Source organism: Herpailurus yagouaroundi, unplaced genomic scaffold, assembly GCF_014898765.1.
Source record: "Herpailurus yagouaroundi ecotype Mexico unplaced genomic scaffold, PumYag 29, whole genome shotgun sequence".
Taxonomy (NCBI): Eukaryota; Metazoa; Chordata; class Mammalia; order Carnivora; family Felidae; genus Herpailurus; species Herpailurus yagouaroundi.
Window position 1 is genome coordinate 68,504,261 of NW_024412377.1, and position 20,710 is coordinate 68,524,970.

General features: G+C 37.0%; 1 protein-coding gene across 2 annotated transcripts in view; it reads right to left on the bottom strand.

Annotated features, from left to right (window-relative positions):
• The window catches only part of CAMK4 (calcium/calmodulin dependent protein kinase IV), a 228,927-nt gene that overhangs the window by 51,420 nt on the left and 156,797 nt on the right, over positions 1-20,710 (bottom strand). For both annotated transcript variants that reach the window (XM_040446869.1, XM_040446886.1), the window contains exon 5: positions 16,730-16,802. In XM_040446869.1, the coding sequence (XP_040302803.1) occupies positions 16,730-16,802 (73 nt within the window). The remainder of the gene's footprint in view (positions 1-16,729; positions 16,803-20,710) is intronic.

The window sequence follows — 20,710 nt, forward strand, 5'->3', positions numbered from 1 at the left end:
TTATAGTCTACTTATGCAATGTTTAATTTATTAATTATAAATCTCTTAAGATTTATTGATAAAAAAATGAACATTTACCAAAATAGGAAAAAAATGCTAAATACATGAAAGGTATAATTATTATATAAGTATATCATTAAAGCAACCTTCTTCAAGAGTTGATATGAGGAATTATATGAAAGGTTACTAATTTTTAAGTACTAGTATCAACAGTCCATTTAGTAATTAAAACATTTCAGTGATGCTTCAGAAAATTATAAAGTAAATCAACTTTGCCTGTATATGGTGATTGTTCAGAGATTCTCTATGCTTTATGACAATTATAAAATCTCTTGATCTTTATAAAATGATCAAATGATCTATTGTGTTCTGTGGTATTTTATTTAAAGAATAGAAAATACAATTTTATCAAACTCTTGAGGGTTTCAATATGTTGAAGTTCCTTCTAAGCCTTAAGTGGCCTCAACTCATATATACTTTAAAAAACATCAAGTGCCTTTCCAGGATATTAAGTCTTATTAAACAATGTTTTGGATTATAATAAATTTAGATAAGCAAGGTGTTTTACACGCAAATTCTTTTAAAGCCCTCTCTGAAGGATTACTCTAAGAATCCTAGAGCCAGTTCAGACTTTAAGAGATTATTTAGGAATCTCAAACTCAAATACTTCTAAAGGAGGGTTGAATAATACGAGAGTGAAGTGCTCGGAACTCCCATTTGAACTTAAATATTTTTATTTAACAACTTTTCTATAGCACTTCCTGTGTGACAGGCACTGTTCCAAGTAATTTACCACATATACCAATCCTATTATATCCTAGGTGTATCATATTAATCCTATATATAATATTTTTATGTATAATTCCATTATCTCCATTTTACACATTAAGAACAGCCAAGTTAAATAACATGCTGAAGCTCATACAATTAGTAGCAGTTCTGGAATTTGAATTTAAATAGTCTGGCCTGGAGTCTGTGGTCTTACTCACTAGGCTGGGGAGCAGTGGCTTATGGTAAATGGAGACAGTATATCCTACCCCCAGAGCTCTTCACGATATTTGAAAGCATCGGGAGCTGCTATTTAAGCATCAGCCTGTAGGCATCAGTAGGCTCTGGAGCTGAGTATGCCAGTTAAGACCAGCCTGAATAATCAGCCCAGAAGTACTGCACTACATTTGTGCCCCCCAAAAACTGGCAAAAAAGGGCAACTACTTGTAAAGAAATACAATAATTAAATGGAAGTTGAATGTAGCTACAAAGAATTGAGTAAGTAGTCTTCTATCCAGTTTCTTACCACTGACTCACACTGGGGATGTTTCACGTTTGATGTTCCCGTCATTCTGGGTATTGATTAAGTTATAGAGCTGCCCGCACCTGGAAGAGTTACATCTGTGGAGCTATTCTTATTCCCACCTACACTTGTCCCAAAAAGAATGGAATATGCATTTGCACATATTCTTAATTTATTTGAGACAGATTTAATTTTTTAATTATAGCATGTAAAGTGATTCTCATTATGTCAAACAAGTAGCTTTCAAGAACTGAATCCAAGAGTAAAAAAGCAGAAGCAAACCTAAGAGGTACACCTGCTGCAAAGCACCTGTGTCTTTTTTTAAAAATGTGAGTTTTTTCCTGCTATGTGATCTTTAAAGTGGATGTACCTTGCTTGCCTCGTTTCACTGCTAGCCCTTGACTTCTTGCCGTGGTTAGGTCTCTGGTCATCAGTGTCTCTGGCTTTGGCTCCAACATAATTTATAGCATGGTACGGTAGGGGAAGGCAGACAGCAGAGGACCTAAGATAATAAACTCTGAAGTCATCTATGATTTTGTGTTCCAGTCCTGACTCTGCCATGAGCCAGTTATATGACCTTGGGAAAGTTACCTAATCTTTCTGAGTCTCAGTTTCTTTATCTGTGAAATTAATATAATTAGACAGCCTTATAGGTATGAAGATTAAGTAAACTGATGTACATGAAGTTTTTAGCTAAAGCTGGTCTACAGTAAGTACTTTTTTTAAAAAAATGCTTACTGATTTTTGACAGAGAGAGAGAGAGACAGAGACAGAGCATGAGGGCGGGGAGGGGCAGAGAGAGAGGGAGACAAAGAATCCAAAGCAGACTCCAGGCTCTGAGCTGTCAACACAGAGCCGGACGTGGGGCTTGAACTCACAGACTGTGAGATCATGAGCTGAGCCAAAGTTGGACGCTTCACCAGCTAAGCCACCCAGACACCCTAAAGCTGGGTCCACAGTCAGTAACACATGGTAGTGATGGCTGGTGTTACTACTATTAAGGTAGTCACACATGTGACTTGAGAGGAAGAATCTTCCTCTCAAGATTCTTCTTTCTGCTTTCTAGCAAAAGATAGCATAATCATTTAGCCTCTACCAAATGGCCTACTATACGCATAAACAGAAAGTATGAACATTGTGAATCAGTGTGTAATAGGGCTCTTTCTCAATGATATTCAACTTAACATAAGGTGGCATTTCTGGAATTCTGCAGGATCCAGAGCCATTAAACCCTGAGCGTGGCTAAGTCTCTATAGCAATAACTTCACAGGCAAAAGCAGGAAGATTATTTATTTATTTATTTATTTAAAAAAAAATTTTTTTTTCAACATTTATTTATTTTTGGACAGAGAGAGACAGAGCATGAACGGGGGAGGGGCAGAGAGAGAGGGAGACACAAAATCGGAAACAGGCTCCAGGCTCCGAGCCATCAGCCCAGAGCCCGACGCGGGGCTCGAACTCCCGGACCGCGAGATCGTGACCTGGCTGAAGTCGGACGCTTAACCGACTGCGCCACCCAGGCGCCCCAAGCAGGAAGATAATTTAAAAGTTGGATACTGTAGTTTTGAATGAATTCAAACATTCAAAGGAGTATTTCAAAGGATAGATTACACAGATTGTCAGAACCTATGACACGTTCAATATATTATTCATGAAAAAATGTAAGTGCTTCCAGGTTAAAGTGTGAGGAGTAGAAGCCAAGACTAGAATGCAAAGTGTATGTGTGAGAAATTGTGTTTTTCAACATTATTTCTCCCTGTATCTATCAGCATGTCAAGCTCTATGAAATTAGATATCTGTTCCAAAACATAGGGAAATATGCGATGTACATTTAGATTTTAAAATACATAATATTCCACGAAAAGTGCTCTCCTGCAAAACTGGATTAACACGATCATTTTTTAAAGTGGTGTGATTTTTGAAAGTAATGTGACTTAAGTTTATTGAATTATTAAATGTATTTGAAGTCCCACTGTCTTAGAAATCATGGCTAGTTCTAACATATTCCTAGCACTCAAAATGCTGGGATCCTAAACAAGTTTTTTTGTAAACAATTGGATTCAAGTCAGTGAATATGTATTGTGTTTGTTATGTGCTATGAGTACACTGGGGTATAAGGTGTTGTTTGTGTGCTTGTAAGGAGGGGAGAAGGCAGAGGAAAAAGATGACAGATACAGGAGAATAAATCATTATTCCTAGCTTAGAGATAATCTGCCTCTTTCAGGAGACAGGCCCATGTACAACAAAGCAGAATACAGGGTAGCTACCAGTAAACGGCAGTGGTAGAAAATGCACGGAGCACAGGGAAGGAAGTAGATTTGCTGAAATTCTGAATTTCTGTCTCTCAGAAAAAGAAAAATGAAAACAAAGACATGTATTTAGCTTCAGAATATCTTATAGGTGAATGAAGGGGGAGGAAGAACCTTAGATAAGGGTTCAGAAGTTCCATAAGAAATGGGCCAGAGAGTTACAGAAACCAAAATAGCTCAAATGTTCCATCTGCTTTGACTTGAAGAGATAAGTATAGGAAATTATCAAAAGCCCACAAGATTGCTTAAATTAGACTTTTTGTACACATTGAAACTTAAAAGACCCAGAATCCCAAAGGCCAATAAAGAAGACTTGTACAGATGCCAGGCAATGTGGTCAAGCCTCGACTAGGCTGGGAGTTGTAACAACTTTGGTTCCACTGTTTGTACAGCTGTTCTGAGCTGTGGTTTGGTGCACAACTGTAAGATGGGGGGAAATGCTAGTGCTGCTTTCCTCACAGGAAAAGAGCTGGGGAAACTGACACACAACTGCTTAAGTTATTGGCCTTCAAGGATGAAGAAAGCATTCTTAGACCTGTAGGCAGAAGAAAGCAGACCATCTCTACGAAGGGAAATATCAAGGTGGTGTCAGATTTTTGCAAGGCAGCTTTCAGTGCAAGGAGACCACAGAGGAATGCATATAGATTGCTGAGGTGAGAGCCAGGTGTCCTGCAAATATTACAATATGTCCTCCAATTATAAAGTGGACATAAAAGTCATGAAAGAACTCAGGGGATATATTGCTGCTACGTCCTTCTGCAAACAGAAAAAACAAGAAGACACAAAGAGAGACAAAAACTCAACTACTTGAATGAATACATTCAGCCACGTAATAAGAGAAAAAAATGTGATAAAGGGCTAGTGATGAGCATCAAGACCATTTAAATGTTGAACCCAAACAAATACATAAGATATGTAAATATAAATGATATAACCCTTACCAATGTAAAACAGAGACATGACGAGAGAATCTGAAGGTGGAGATGAATAAAAGCAAACATATGTATGTTACTTTCCTTATTTTTTCTCAGTGGAAAGATGATATATACTGCTTAAGTTTAATGAAACATAAAATAGAAGTTGAAGGATATTGTTTAAAATTACAAAAGTAATCCACCAGAAGAACTAAAAATATAAATGCACACATAAGCTCACTAAACTCACACCAAGATATAGAAGCAACCTAAGTGTCCATCCATAGATGGATGGATAAGGAAGATGTAATATATATATATATATATATATATATATATATATATATATATATATAATAAAACAAACAGAAACAGAATCATAAATACAGAAAGCAAACTGGTGGTTGTGAGAGGAGAGGGGGTTGGAGGGGTGAAGGGGATTAATAGGTTCAAAACTCCAGTTATAAAATAAGTAAGTTATGGGGATGAAAGTAGAGCAGAGGAAATATAGTCAATAATATTGAGATAACTGAATGGTGACAGATGGTAACTATACTTATCATACTGAGCATAGCAAGATGTATGGAATTGTCTAATCAAACTACCGGTTACCAATGGGGAGGTCAGTTGGGGGGGATGAGTAAAATAGATGATAGGGATTAAGGAGTGCACTTGTTGTGATGAGCACTGGACGTTTATGGACATGTTGAATCACTATATTGTACATCTGAAACTAACATTACACTGTATGTTAACTAAATGGAATTTAAATTAAAATGTAAAAAAAAAACCAGTTCAAATCACTATAAAAAATGAAAATTTCACAAGATAGCATAAGCAAAGCAAAACTAGGAAAAAAACATTTACTTATGATACAGATTACATATAAATATAGGTATCATACAGATTAAAATTTGAATATATAAGTAGCTCCTAGATACCAAGAAAAGAAAAAAAAATCATTACAAAGAAAGCAAGAAATAGGAAAAGGTAAAGAATATGATGACTCACTCACAGAGGATTGAAAATGTCCTGTAAACCCAGGAAATATTCATGACATTTTAGTATTATAATTAGAAAAAGTACATCAAAGTAATGAATTATTTTTACCACATATATTACTCCCCCCACCAAAAAAAGACTGATGTTATCCAGGATTGGTTAGATGCATATGTTGGTAAAGAGGCAGACTCATACTACTGGCAGGATTGCAGATTGGTAAAGCCTTGCAATTTAGCAGCAACTATAAAATGTATAAAATTATTTTTTTATTTTTTTAATGTTAATTAATTTTTGAGAGAGGGTGAGAGAGAGAGACAGAGTTCAAGTGGTGGGGGGTCAGAGAGAGGGAGACACAGAATCTGAAGCAGGCTCCAGGCTCTGAGCTGTCAGCACAGAGCCCGATGTGGGGCTTGAACTCACAACGGTGAGATCATGACTTGAGCTGAAGTCAGACGCTCAACCAACCGAGCCACCCAGGTGCCCCAAATTAATATATTTTTTGTCTCATAGAAGCCACTTCTTAGAATATATCTTAAAGAAATATTTTTACTTGTGTGTCAATATGCTTGCAAGGATATTCATGATAATACTATTTATAATTTTTTAAACTAGAAAAATGTTAAGTAACTATCTAGAACCTGGATAAATACATTATAGAAACCACAGTATGAAATAAATTACCCTGTAGCAATGAAAAGAGTGAAAAAGATCCATATGCACTAAAATGTAGTAGACAGAATTATGACCCCTAAGAAGACTCTATGCTCTAATCCCACAGGACTATGAACATGCTACGTAACATGGCAAAAAGAACTTTGCAAATGTAGTTAGGGTTACTCATCACTTTGGCCTTAAAATATAGAGATTATTCTGCATTATCCAGATGGGCCCAACATAACTGCATGAGCCTTTAAAAGCAGAAGAGGAAGGCAGAAAAGTAAGTCTAAGATTTCAAAGCATGAGAAGAATGTGATCGCCACTGCAGGCTTGAAGACAAAGAAGGTAAGTGTCAAGGCAACCACAAGGAATTCTGAATGAGCAACAAACTGAATGAGCCTGGAAACAAATTCTTCCACAGAGCCTCCAGAAAGAAACACAGCTCTGCTGACACCTTGAGTTTGGAATGGAGAGAATCTAGTCATGTCACATCCAACTTCTGTCCTACCAGAACTATGAGGTGATATATGGGTGTTGTGTTATGCTTAAGTTTGTCTTAATTTGTGACGCAGCAATAGCAAACTAATATATAAATGGAAGGAAAGATTTCTAAGACATATTATTAAGGGAAGCGAAATAAAAGAGAGTAACACGAAAAAAGAAATGTATCGGAGTATATTGTATATTTATATTTTGGTGTCCCAAGATGCCACATAGTCTCAGCCTCAGCCTCAGCCGTCATTCTTTCTTTTTGATGGCTGATCTGTGTTTGAGCTTGTTTTCTAAGATACAGCAAATAGTTTTGAAGACCTTTGAAAGTACTTGTTGTGGTTAATGCTTTGAAGTAGCAGAATTGATTTCCTAACATAAAAACCTGGAGAAAACAACAGGAGAAAAGAATAAAAGGGAGAGCATGAGAACACAGAATAAGTGCTACACATTAGAAAACAAACAAACCAAAACACTTGTCAGTGAATGAGTCTCCGAAAGGCCTGAAAACCAATGACATTCGAATTTATCCTTATGTCTGGGTCAGCCTTTGGGCTCCTAATTTACTTTCCTACAGAAACCATGTTTGGGGTTGATTAGGTTAAATGCATTATGTTAAAAACCTCATGCATCACACAGTGATTATTAAGAGTAGGTTGGTCTGGGTGGAATAGGCAGAATGCTAAGAATGACCACTCTATGGACTTAGCCCCCATATTAAGTGCCCTCCCCTGTGAATGTGGGTGGAATCTATGCATATGATGAGGTAGCATTTCCATGATTATATTAAATTAAATGACAAAAGGGAGATTATTCAGGTAGGCCTAATCAAATCTCATGTGCCCTTGAAAAGCAGAGAATTTCTCTGGCTGGGAACAGAAAAGAAAAACAGGGAGTTGAAGCTCTCTAGTTGGCTTTGAAGATGGAGGGAGGCATGTGCCAAGAAATGCAGGCAGCTTTTGAGAGTTCCTGGCTGATAAGAAGTAAGGAAACAGGGACATCAGTCATACAACCACATGAGAGTGAATTTAGCCAACAACCTGAATTGAGCAAGGAAGCAGATTCTTCCTAGAGCCTACAGATAAGAGCCCATCTGACCAACACTTTGGTTTCCACCCTGTGAGACTCTAGGCAGAGAACCCAGTAGAGCCCACTGGACTTCACACCTACAGACCTGTGAGATAATGAGTTGTTTTAAGCTGTTAAATTTGTGGCAGTTAGTCAGTAATAGAAAATTAACATACTGAGTATTCTGTATTTAGCAAGTGATGAACTAAAGAACATAAACTCCTGGCACATACATGCCACATGTCTCCTCATGACTCCACAGCAGGAGGGACTAAGTATATGCTCAATAAATACTTGTAGTTTGTTTAGGTGGTGAGTGAATGTATCAATGAATTAATGAATAAAGTAATGAAGAATCTTTGGCCAGTCGAATCATCCAACAAATATTTACAGAATACTCAATATGTATCAGGAAATATTCCAGACATTGGACATAGTACAATGGGGTCCAAACCCTCAGGGAATTTATATTCTAGTTTCAAACAAGAATTCAAAGTTCCAAGGACTAGAATTTCTCATATTGGAGGAATAAAAGGTCACTTAAGTGCCATGAATGAAGGCACATGGAGAGAGAATCATAAGGTCCGCAAGGAGACTTTCCAGGCAGGACTTTAAGGGTCACACATAGAAGGGTGAGTGTGATAGGGAGACAGTGGAGGGTTAAGTGGGGAAATGCTATGATATGATGTATGTTTTTCTCTCTCTTTTTTAAAAATTTATTTTGAGAGTGTGTGTGAGCACACACACACAAGCAAGTGTGTGTGTGGGGGGGGGAGAGTCCCAAGCAGGCTCTGCACTCTCAGCACAGAGCCTGATACGAGGCTTGATCTCATGAAATGTGAGATCATGACCTGAGCCAAAATCAGGAGTCAGACACTTAACTGACTGAGCCACCCCAGTGCCCCTGTTTTTCTCTTCTAAATCATGAAGGATCCCAAAGATTCAAGCAGTCTTTTAAATAACAAAAAGTAAATGCGAGGAAAACCGATGACCACAGAAAGGACAATGCAATAATATCCAACATGTAGGTCAAATTTAGAACTGAAAGTCTTGTTATACTTTCAGTTCAGTATAAACTGCCCCATAAAGAAAACAAAAGACAGTTAAATGTGACCAATCCTTGTCTGCATCCCAAGTTATGTGTGTAAACTATTCATTTTCCTGGTGGACATTGCCAATACAATTATGCAACTTACATATACCTTTTATTTAAAAAAAATTTTTTTTTAATTTTTTTTAACATTTATTTATTTTTGAGACAGAGAGAGACAGAGCATGAACGGGGGAGGGTCAGAGAGAGAGAGGGAGACACAGAATCTGAAACAGGCTCCGGGCTCTGAGCTGTCAGCACAGAGCCCGACGCGGGGCTCAAACTCACGGACCACGAGATCATGACCTGAGCCGAAGTCAGCCGCCTAACCGACCGAGCCACCCAGGCGCCCATTAAAAAAATGTTTAATGTTTGTTTACTTTTGAGAGAGACAGCAAGCAGAGGAGGGGCAGAGACAGAGGAAGACACATAATCCAAAGCAGGTTCCAGGCTCTGCGCTGTCAGCACAGAGCCCAACTGGGGTTCGATCTCACGAGCCATGAGATTATGACCTAAGCCCAAATTGGACACTCAACTGACTGAGCCACCCCGGCACCCCTATATATTTTTTAAATGACTTGGATGTCCTATTAGTAAAATCTGAGTTTTGACTATTTTCAAGGGTGTAGTACATAGGTAAGTAGTTTTTTATTTAATCCACCAACTGTTTATAACATAGTAGGCAGAGCCCTGACATTCCAGGTAAATTTTACAGATTGAAAATAAATAGGGCGGTATTTCCTTGAAAAAAAAAATTGGCAAATCAGGCCCTGTAAACTTTAAGCAAAAAAATCTGGAGAAATCCCAAGGTTTGGGAATTGTGGAAGATTAATATTAAATATACAGCATGTTAAATACAGGAGATTTATCCCATGCTTCTTTTATGAGCTAAAAATAAAGAGGATATAGCACAGAGGGGCCTTAAGTTACATTTACAAAAGGTAGAATGATAAAGCGGGACATTGGAATGAGGAATATATTCTTGCCCTAGGTCAAAAAAACATTTTGAAACCCATAATGGTACTGAAAATCTTCTCTAAAGTAGGCCAAAAAGTTAATAGGAATTGTTAGGGTGTCTAGCACTGCAAATGTTGTTTACATTTGAATCTTCGGATGGTAATGATTCTCTGGAATTTGTAAGGTAAAGAGAGGTAAGAAGAGAAGAAAGGAGGAAGGGAGAGAGGTTGAAAGAGAGAGACAGAGAGAGAGAGAACAAACAGAATAAGGAGAAGGTTCCACTTAGATGCATTGGAAATTGTGTGAAACCCTTTTTCTTGTCTGTGGTCACAATATCTGGGTCTCTACCTGGCATTCAGTGTATTGAAGCTAATACTGTGGATGAATGTTTGTGTCCCCAAGAATTCAAATGTTGAAGTCCTAGTCCTTAGTGTGATGGTATTTGGAGGTGAAGCCTTGGGAGGTAATTAGATCTCAGGTCTTCAGGGTGGAGTCCCATGAAGGGATTAGCGCCTGTATAAGAAAATGAAGGAACCAGAGCTCACTCACGTCACCATGTGAGGATATGGAAAGAAGGCATCAGTCTGTAAATCAGGAACACAGTCCTCACCAAAAATCCGACCACGCTGGCATCTGGTCTGGAGCTCCCAGCCTCCAGAACTGTGAGAAATAAATGTTCATTGTTTAAGCCAGCCTATGGTATTCTGTGACAGCAACCAGAATAGGTTAAGACAGCCAGGGATGCTAACCACTTATAAAAAGCTGCCTTGCCCAAATGAAACTAGTGTTCCCACTGTCCTCACTGAGAAATTCTACATCTCAGTCAAAGTGAGTAAACTGGACATTTGTGAGCATTCCTCATTCAGGAGCTAAACCCTTGAGATGGGATGGAAGACAGTGATTAAAATAAGAAAACCAACTTAACCTTCTGTTTCCATGACTGGTACAATGTGCATAGGCCGTGATCTAGGCCTATGCCTGTATGTTAATTTGACATCTTCATTGAATCACATATTTCTCATTTATTAGGCAGATAAAAATATTTTGTAAAACGTTTGCAAAATTTGTTCCTGAATTATTTAATGGTAAGAAAATAAAATTCCATGTTCAAAGAGTGACATTAACAGAATATTATAACATTGCTTGAATGCTCTCCTTCTAGAAATGAAAAAATATTCTACCTGACTATCTGAGAGAATTGTTCATGTTTTTAACACTACATCTGAATTGGCCATTCCCAAAATAAAAATTCATTTTTATGGGTCAAAGACTTTAGAAGTTGTAGATACACGTACAACACAAAATAGGACTTCATTCTCTCAAGACAGGGAACTCTTCAGCTTTTGGGCAGAGAACTATTACCAGAGAGGAAGGAAATAAATTTCATGGTCCTGCCCCCATCTTCCAATAAACAAACAGTGGAAGAACATGGAAATAGTTAAGTAGAATCTAACCTTAGTCACTCTACCATCCTTGGAGAGAAGCACACTTACAAAGAAAAGATCACTGTTCACCTTCAAACCACAACACTTTGATATTTCCCACACAATCATTCTTTCTTAAAAGGAGATCACTGTCAAAGGAATCTTTCCAGCCGAGAGTCCTACCCTGGTAGCCCATAGGTAGAGGCCGTCGCACATAAATTATATCGGTATAAAGAAGACCTTGTCCTCCTAGAGACCCTGTTGTGGGTGGTAGAATTCTTTGCTCAGCTTTTTCTGAATTTTAGCTTTTCAGAGCATTCAGTATCCGAGGAACATAATACATATATGCTCACTACAGTGTCACAGGAATGGAAAATAGGCCAAATTACCAATTAGAGTAAGGTTGTTTAAAATAAAAAAGGTATTGTGATGATATGGTAATATCCTTCGTCTCATGGTCTATACAAACCTGCTTGGAATAAGCATTTCTAAACATAATTAAAACTTGTTACCTTTCTTAAAACTATATTCCCTTATAGCCTGAATTCCCCTATTTCTCTCTCTCTTTTTATTCACATTAATCTTAATAGGTCATGTATAGAGACAGACACAATCCATGCCTTTGCTGACCTCATAAGGACACTGTGAGTATTCCTCTCTGTTACATTATTTCCTTTTTGTGTTTTTGGATACCACCATCATTAACTAGACAATATTTCCCACCCTTACTTAAGATTAGCCAGGTCCCCTGCTCCAAAGTCAATGAATCTGTCAATCTTGTGCCCTAATCAACAGAAACCTGACAGAATAGCTATGAATAAATCTGTAATGACTATAATCTGAGGTCATCAAACAAGAATTAGACCACATCTACTCAGTCACATCATGTCCATGACACTTCAACCAGCTTTTGCAATAGTGAACACACTCATCTCAATCCTGAGAAGAACAATTAACTAGATGTCATTTTTTGAAATCCTCTTTGCCTTGATAATCCTTCCAGGCAGGGATGTGTGCACAATCAACCCCTAAAAATCTGTCCTTTTTTAGGGGAGGTTATAGGTTTTAAAAATTTTTACCACAAGAATCCTGGAATATTTCATCTTTTTCACATCCACTTCCTGTTTTACTTCAATGTTCAGATACCATTTTGGTTTCCACAACTTTAAAAGGTTAGATGCTTTTGTTTGCAACTCTTTACCCCTATTATCACAATCTTCAAAATAATTCTAACCCCAAATCTATGTACTAGGGCAGCATACATGTTTAAGTTCCTCAACCATTTCCTTTTATTTTATTAAATTCAATATATACTCTATATGTACAAGTTTCTCCAGGGGCTCAAATCATGGCTTTGAAACTAAGACATACCTAAGAGAGTTGTGGCTAGAAAAAAGATGGAAAGTGGCATCAGGAGTGGGGCAAAAAGGAGACAGTAATTCTTTTTGGAAATAGAGGGACAGTAGGATATCAGGGAGAACAAGAAAAGGACTGGAGATGGTGGCAACAGTAAGAGACATCAGAGGTGTTGGACTATTCCCTGATTATCTTGTAAGTAAATGGAAAAGGAGGGCTTTAAGACTTGGCATTGTGCTTTCTGACAAATGAGGACGTGATGACCCTTCCAAACTGTCCAGACTGACCTAGACCATCTAATTTGGGACTACCTGGAGTTCATTTCAGGAAGATAGAATACTCAAGAAGGCTTAATGATCTGCCCTCAAAGACTAACTGGATGAATTCAAACTCAAAGAGGGAAACATCTTTCACATTCACTTTAAAAGCTTTCATAAATTCTATTTAAAGCTAAAAAGCAGAAGGAGCAAGATTACAGTCAGACAAATACTGTGAAATATTTGGGGCAAGAATTGGGATGAAGTGGGGAGGAAGGGAAGGATTGTGAGATTTGTTACCTAAGAGGTATAATTATCCACACAACATATTTCCCAAGAACTTTTCAATCTTCAAGCTTTCTGCTTCTGTGCTTTCAAAAGCCAGCCTAGATATAGTCTTCTAAGTGTGTGATCCAGAGGAAATGTGAGATGTATCACTGATTACTTTGAGTTCCCAACTGTCCTATTTTTATAGCTATCTATAGCTATGTAGTTGACAATAAACTATTTCATAAATGTCAGCCACTTCCCATAAGTTTTAAATTGCTTGCTTATTCTACCTGTGGAAACATTTAGGTAAATTATTATTTTTTTCTCTAAGTTAATCTTTAGTTGTAGCAATCAGAGAAAATTTTTGTAAAACTTCTTTCAAAGAGTGACTTGAATATGGCAATCTACTTTTTTTTTGCTCTTACTTATTTCTTTATTTAGTACTTTTTTTTATTATGTAAGTTTTTATTTAAACTCCAGTTAGTTAACATACAGTGTAATACTAGTTTCAGGTATACAGTATAGTGGTTCAATAGTTCCATACATCATCTGGGGCTCATCACAACAAGTGCACTCCTTAATCCCCAACAACTATTTAACCCATCTCCCCACAAACCTCCCCTCTGGTAACCATCAGTTTGTTCTCTGGAGTTAAGAGTCTATTTCTCAGTGTGCCTCTTTCTCTTTTTGTCCCCCCCCCCCCTCCCCCGCCTTTGCTTGGTAGGCTTCTCAAACTGGAGCTTTCTGAGTAGATAGAATAACAAGTTTTTTGTTTGTTTGCTTTAAATTGACAATTAGTAGTAGACTAATCAATCCATCTTGCAAGATCTGGAATAGAGTTGAAGTCTAGGCCCTCTTTTCTATGTGAGGTACCCCTATCTGGGGCATCCCTCCCTGTGGGGGGCCCTTTTATTCCTTAATTGGTGTAACTCCAATAGGTGGAAAAAGTCTGATGATGAAAGCATTCGTTTCTCATTCGCTGAATAAGGACAGAGCTCTCTCAGTCAGCTACCTGAGTATCACTAAATTGAAGCATGCCCACTGTGATAAACCAAAAGAATCAAGTGCTGACCTAAATGGGTGGAAGCAGCCAGAAAGAACATATTGAAGAAGGTGCGTTTTGAATGACGGGAAAAGAATTAAATGATAGTAAGGGAGCAGAAAAGAATCTCATGAATGGAAGCAAGTTATAAAGAAAGGTTTGTTTCATATGAAATGAGCAGAAAAATGATAGTAAGCATGTTTCACTAAATCTATCAGCATCTAGAAAGACAAAACACAGAATAGTGACTATTTCTATTTTGATGCATTTTCAGTTATTTAGTTGGTAAATATTTATTGAGCACTGACTATTGTCAATTGTTTTTGATTTTACTACTTAGCTGGGGAGTAGGGATGTACGTATAGATTTTCAACATCTAATACATCTTTATACGAATATACTGAGTCTGAAGTTGCTTGCCCTTTTCCCTCTCTTTTGAACATTGCTATCAGCTTATTTAGTCTTTTCTACTACTCTGTTAGGTTAAATATTATGCCCATTTTACATGAGGAAACTGAGGCTCAGAAGTGTTTAGTGATAGGGCCCAAGCTCACATATCTAGAAACTGAACCAAGCTCTGACTCCTTAAGTCCTCTTAACTGCTATACCAGCTGCCTGCGTGATTTGGATAAATTGACAGTGGGCCACTGCCAGCATGTTTATTTGAATAGATAATCTATCTTATATAGTAATGAGAAACGAAGTTTTTAAATGGGTATTTAAGAAAGGCATAAGGACGCCTGAGTGGCTCAGTCGGTTGAGCATCTGACTTCAGCTCAGGGCATGATCTTGTGGTTCATGAGTTCAAACACCATGTCAGGCTCTGTGCTGACAGCTCAGAGCCTGGAGTCTGCTTCGGATTCTGCATCTCCCTCTCTGCCTCTCCCCTGCTCGCTCGCACTCTCTCTCTCAAAAATAAATGGAACTTTAAAAATTAATTAAATTTTTAAAAAAATAAAAAAAATTTAAAAATTTAAATTACAAATAACTGCCATTATTGAACTCAGAAGTAACAAGATGAAAACAAGGACTGAAAAAGAGAATTCTAGACTTATATATTTAATGACAGGAACTGGAAGTAACTAGAAGTGGTTGTTTGTTTGCTTGTTTGTTTGATAAAGCACTCAGGAGCAGTCATCGCATGGTAGGGAGCAGGATTAGGTTCAGGGGCAGTAGAAGGAAGACCCCACTGAAGTTGGAAAGGTGGCTATGAGGAGAGAAGGTAATGGAAGAGTTAAAAATCATTCCCAAGCTGGCAAGCTTAAGAAACCAGGGATGGTAACTATACTGCGTGTGATGAAAACTCTGGAGTGGAGGGGTTATTTGGGGTATGGTAAGAGGATGAATTTGAAATAAAATATTCATATAATCAGGAACTGCACTGTATATTTAGAGTAAAATTCCAGGGTATCCTCTCCACCTTCAAACTTTTCATACCCTACCACAGCAAAAAGACCAAAACACTTGTATAGGAAGGAATAATTTGGAAAGACTGGGCTATATATCCAATTGAACTTGGTGTTGATAGCTCAATCATGGATTTGGTCAGACCACAGATCTGCTATCTCTAGGAGTCCTGTGGAGATTGTGAAGACTGTTTTTCCTTTTCATCAATGATAGACAAGCTAGTTAGATATCAGAGTCCTTCCTACTTTCTTTCCTTCTTCTCTCCCTCCTTGGCTCCCTTCCCTCCTTCCCTCCTTTCTGTTTTGGTTGGGGTAAAATTCACAGGACATGTGATCTTGTCACTGTGGTTGATTTCTCAAGATACTGAATGATGATTTTAGTTAGATAATTGACTCCACACAATAGAATATATCTTAATTCTGAGTATATTTTATAGATTTGTCTCTTTAATGCTGATAAATATCTCCGCTTGGGCTTCATCCTGTTTGTTCAGAGAGTAATTTGTTCTGACTTTATATTCAATAAACGAATAATCACCAAAGTGTTCCAGCACATATCAGACACCATTAAACATATGGGAAAAATTTCATCAGTGGAGTCTGTTTCATCTAGGCAAATGTTTCCTTATTAATTCAATCCAAACAAGCTTCTTAAAATTACATATTTCTGTAAATGTGTATGCATGTTTCTATCATCAACTTTCAAAACTTTATTCTAGTTAGAAACATTAACTTATATTTTTCCCTTAAAAAATACAATTGTCAGTATTTTTAACTTTAATTCACTTATTACTTGTCTTGAAAGAAAAATCAATAATCTCTATGCTCCAAGATCTATATTTGTCACATTCAACCTTCCTCCACTTCCCTGCGCAATAACAAAAACAATAAGGAAACAAACTCAAGAAATGGAAAGAAAGAGAAGAGAACAAGTATAGGCACCAGCACCAAAGTCTGATTGGATTTCATAATAATGGAAATTATTTTAACAAACTTATGGTATTATACAGGAGGATTGCATCTCTCAGGGAGTAATCAATAGAAAATATACATTTATCAACATATATTCTACAAAGTATTTCATACTGTTTTGTTGTAAATGTTACGGCTGGTCACAGATGTACACTAGTTAACGGATGATTCCGTAAGAAGAAAAGTTTACCAAAAGTTACACTACTGCTGTCACTTCATACTTACAGCAACTGCCTCCAGGATTTGTTTAACAGCATCTGCAGCATCTCGTTCACTATAATATCCCTTTTCCACAATCCTAAAAAAAAATAATAATACTAATATCCATGAAATGCTTCTCAGACATATGCATTCAGTGGAGTAGATGTGAAAACAGTTTAATTAAGTTAATGTTAAGGAAGATACATCTAAACAGCCCCAACAGGCTAGCATAACACCAAGGGAACTATTTCCATAAGCTGATACTCTAGAAATTTTGGGTTTAAGAAAATGAAAAACATTTATCTTGCCTTGGCTTGAACTGTCCATCCTATTTGAGGACAAAAAAAATTCTTTTTAAACTTTGTATTGAGAATTGTGTTAAACATATACCAACTAGGCAACATACCATGAACCATCCTGTGTAATTGCTACACAGCTTCAATAATTATTAATTCGTGGCCAATGCTGTTTTATTTATCCAATCAATTATTTTCCATTCTCTTTTTTTAATTTTGAAGTATCAGACATCACATAATTTCATTATAAATAAGGAGTTTTCTCTAAAAAAAAAGGATCTTTTAAAACTCATAACTACAATGCCATCATCATACCTATAAATTACAATTCCTTAATATTTTCAAAACCGCAGTGTTTCGAATATCCAATTGTCTTGGACATGTTAAAAACTGTTTGAATCAGCATCCAAATAAGGTCCACACAGTTTGACTGGTTACATGCGTCTCTTATTCTCTTTTTACATGAAGCTCCTCATTCTTCGCCCCTCCTTCTGCCCCCTCCTCTCTCTCCATCTGTCTTTCTATTCCAAATACACGACTTGCTCTTTTTGCATGGATATGGACAAGGAATCTTTCTTTTCATTCTTTTTTTTTTTTTTAAGGAGTCTTTCTTTTAACTTAAGTCTTTTTCATTTTGCTTTCAGGAATGTTTTCCTGAATTAGACTGCTTTGTACCCATATCTGTTTTCTTCCATTGCTTTCATTGCTTTGATTTTCTTCTTTGGGGTGTGCAGTTACATGCACTATGAGGTCTTTTTTTGTTTTTTTGTTTTTTTTTACTTTTGACTTCTATTTTCTCTCTCCTTTATGATGTTCTTAATTTTAGTATTAAGTAATATTAATTTCAATATTCTGCAGATTGTGTAATGCTTTCATCTGTTTTGTGGGCACACCCTCCTGACATGCTAATTTTCTGTGCTCTTATAATCATTTTGTATTGCAATTAATGGAGACACCTGTCTGTTGCTATTTATTTTTAAGCAAAGTTGGTTTTCTTAACCTTTTTGACAGAACGATGGGTCAGGATATCTTTTAGTTTCAAAGTCTCTTGACTTTCTGATTATTTTCATGAAGCATTCAAAATTATGACCTCATACTTTCTGAGATCTCTTCTCCTCTTTCTGAAACTTTACCTCTACTCATCTGCTCTGGGTATTAGAGTCTCTTCCCAGCAGTTTCTCCTAATTTACCCAAGGGGGCTTCAGACAGTACCTCCAGGATTTATAGAGCCTTGACTGTATTAGTCAAGTCCTTCAGACCTTATTGTAGGGGGATCCCTTGTGATTCTCAGAGATTTGGATGGCAAAAAGCCCTCACAATTTCAGCTGTTCTTGTATTGGTCCATTCTGCTTCTCAGTGATTTGGAGGCTTTGGAGATTGGAGTCTTCTCCTCTTCTTAGGTTTATCAATGTCCCCTTACGTCCTCTAACCTAGAGGCTAATACTATGTGGCTCTTGTAACGGTCATTAGTTTGTCCTCATTCACTTGTTTCAAGGTTTCGTGGGAAACCTTGTCACCTGGTTTTGTTATAGATATTGTCTGTGAGTTTTACGTTTTTCTGTCCTAGTTTCTCTATTCTTATAGGGATGTTTCAAAAGACTAGAAAACTACACTGTTTCTATTTCTATCTTCCCAAAATTTCAAGAAAAACACATTTTTTATACTGCTAAAGATTACCAACTTGCATAAGATGTTTTCAGCTGACAAAAGTTTGTGGTAAAGACATGCCTGAAAAAGGTCAATTCAAAACATATAAGAGACAAAATTTCAACAATTTTTGTAATTTTGTATTGAAATTTTTTAGACTAACAATATCTTACATAGCACAGTTATTTTTCAGAAAGTATCTTCCTTTTTTTTTTAATGTTGTGGCAAGAAGCTGTAAGTTCTCAAAGCTGGTATTAAAAGTTGGATTTAAAAATCTATAAAATGTTGGGAATGCAAGCTAGTGCAGCCACTCTGTAAAACAGTATGGAGGTTCCTCAAAAAAACTAAAAACAGAACTACCCCACAACCCAGCAATTGCACTACTAGGTATTTATCCAAGGGATACATGCAACCCAATGTTTCTAGCAGCACTATCAACAATAGCCAAAGTAAGGAAAGAGCCCAAATGTCCATTGATGGATGAATGGATAAAGAAGATGTGGTATATATATACAATGGAGTATTACTTGGCAATCAAAAAGAATGAAATCTTGCCATTTGCAACTATGTGGATGGAACTGGAGGGCATTATGCTAAGTGAAATTAGTCAGAGAAAGACAAAAATCATATGACTTCACTCATATGAGGACTTTAAGAGACAAGACAGATGAACATAAGGGAAGGGATCAGGGAGGGGGACAAAACAGATGAGACTCATAAATATGGAGAACAAACTGAGGGTTACTGGAGGGGTTGTGGGAGGGGGGATGGGCTAAATGGGTAAGGGGCATTAAGAAACCTACTCCTGAAACCATTGTTGCACTATATGCTAATTAATTTGGATGTAAATTAAAAAAAATTAAATTAAAAAATATCTATAAAATGTTTCCAAAATAGGGGACGGATGATAAGGAAAAGCAGAAAAAAAAAAAAACAGGTATCAAATAAAAAATATATAAGAAGATACCTCAGTGACCATAATTATCAAGATTCAGAAAAATTATATGATGCAAAAATTTCAATTATTTTATTTTCTCTATTCAACACTGTCAAGAGACAAACTCATCATCTTTTCAAAGGAGGAATGATGAAATATCCTTCGTCACCTTTTTATTTATCAGATACCGGTTATGTGCCAAGGTCAAATAAAATGTCAAAGTAGATTACAATATTAAGGGAATCATTATCAATTGGTTCTTGAAAATCAGTTTTCATACAATATTTCCTTTTAATATCACAAATTCTTCCAATTCATGATTGAGTTACATAGTCTACTTACTAGAAATTTAATTGCACTATACTTTCTGAACATTTTAAAATTAAGTGTGAGAGAAGAGGAAAAGAAGGACTAGTATGTCAGAGTAAGTTGAGAACTTTGGCTACCATTACATCATCCTCTGCATTTTGCTCTAAATGTATATTTTGTGGTACATCCATCAACCAACTCAAATGTAATTAGTGTCTCCTCTGTGTGTGGCACCTGCACTCTAGCAGCTTGGCTTTCCCCAGTCCTCTTAAACGAGGAGAGTTGTTACAAAGACGATGGAAAGGAAAGGCCAATAGTTACCTTTCTTTCTACCGCCCATTCTCCCCAGAAGAGGATAAAATCAGTTACTTCCTGTGCTGCAAAAAACAGCGTGGATTTTTCCCATAGTCACTCACAAAGTCTAGAGCTTTATCACAACTGCTTTGTGGCACCCCTCTAGAGGGTGCTACTCATGACTTAGTCTATGTAAGCAGTACTCCGCCAAGTTGCACAACCATTTGCAGCCTCTCTGATGAGAAATCCTCCTTGTCTGCTAGGTACATAAGTTCTTACGAATGTATCCCCACCTCTTAGAAGGGAAGTGCTTCACCCACTAGAAATTCCTCCCTATATTTTGATTTATTATGATGCCCCAAGCTTTGGCCTACATATGATGTTTATGCATTTTTATTTGGGTATAATTTAGAGTTAGTTGCCTGTGTTTAGAACGTGACCATGTGTGTGAATGTCTAGGGACTGGCTAGATAAAGCAGTGAATTTTCTTGGGACCTGTTTTCAGGTAGGATAGAGGGAAGA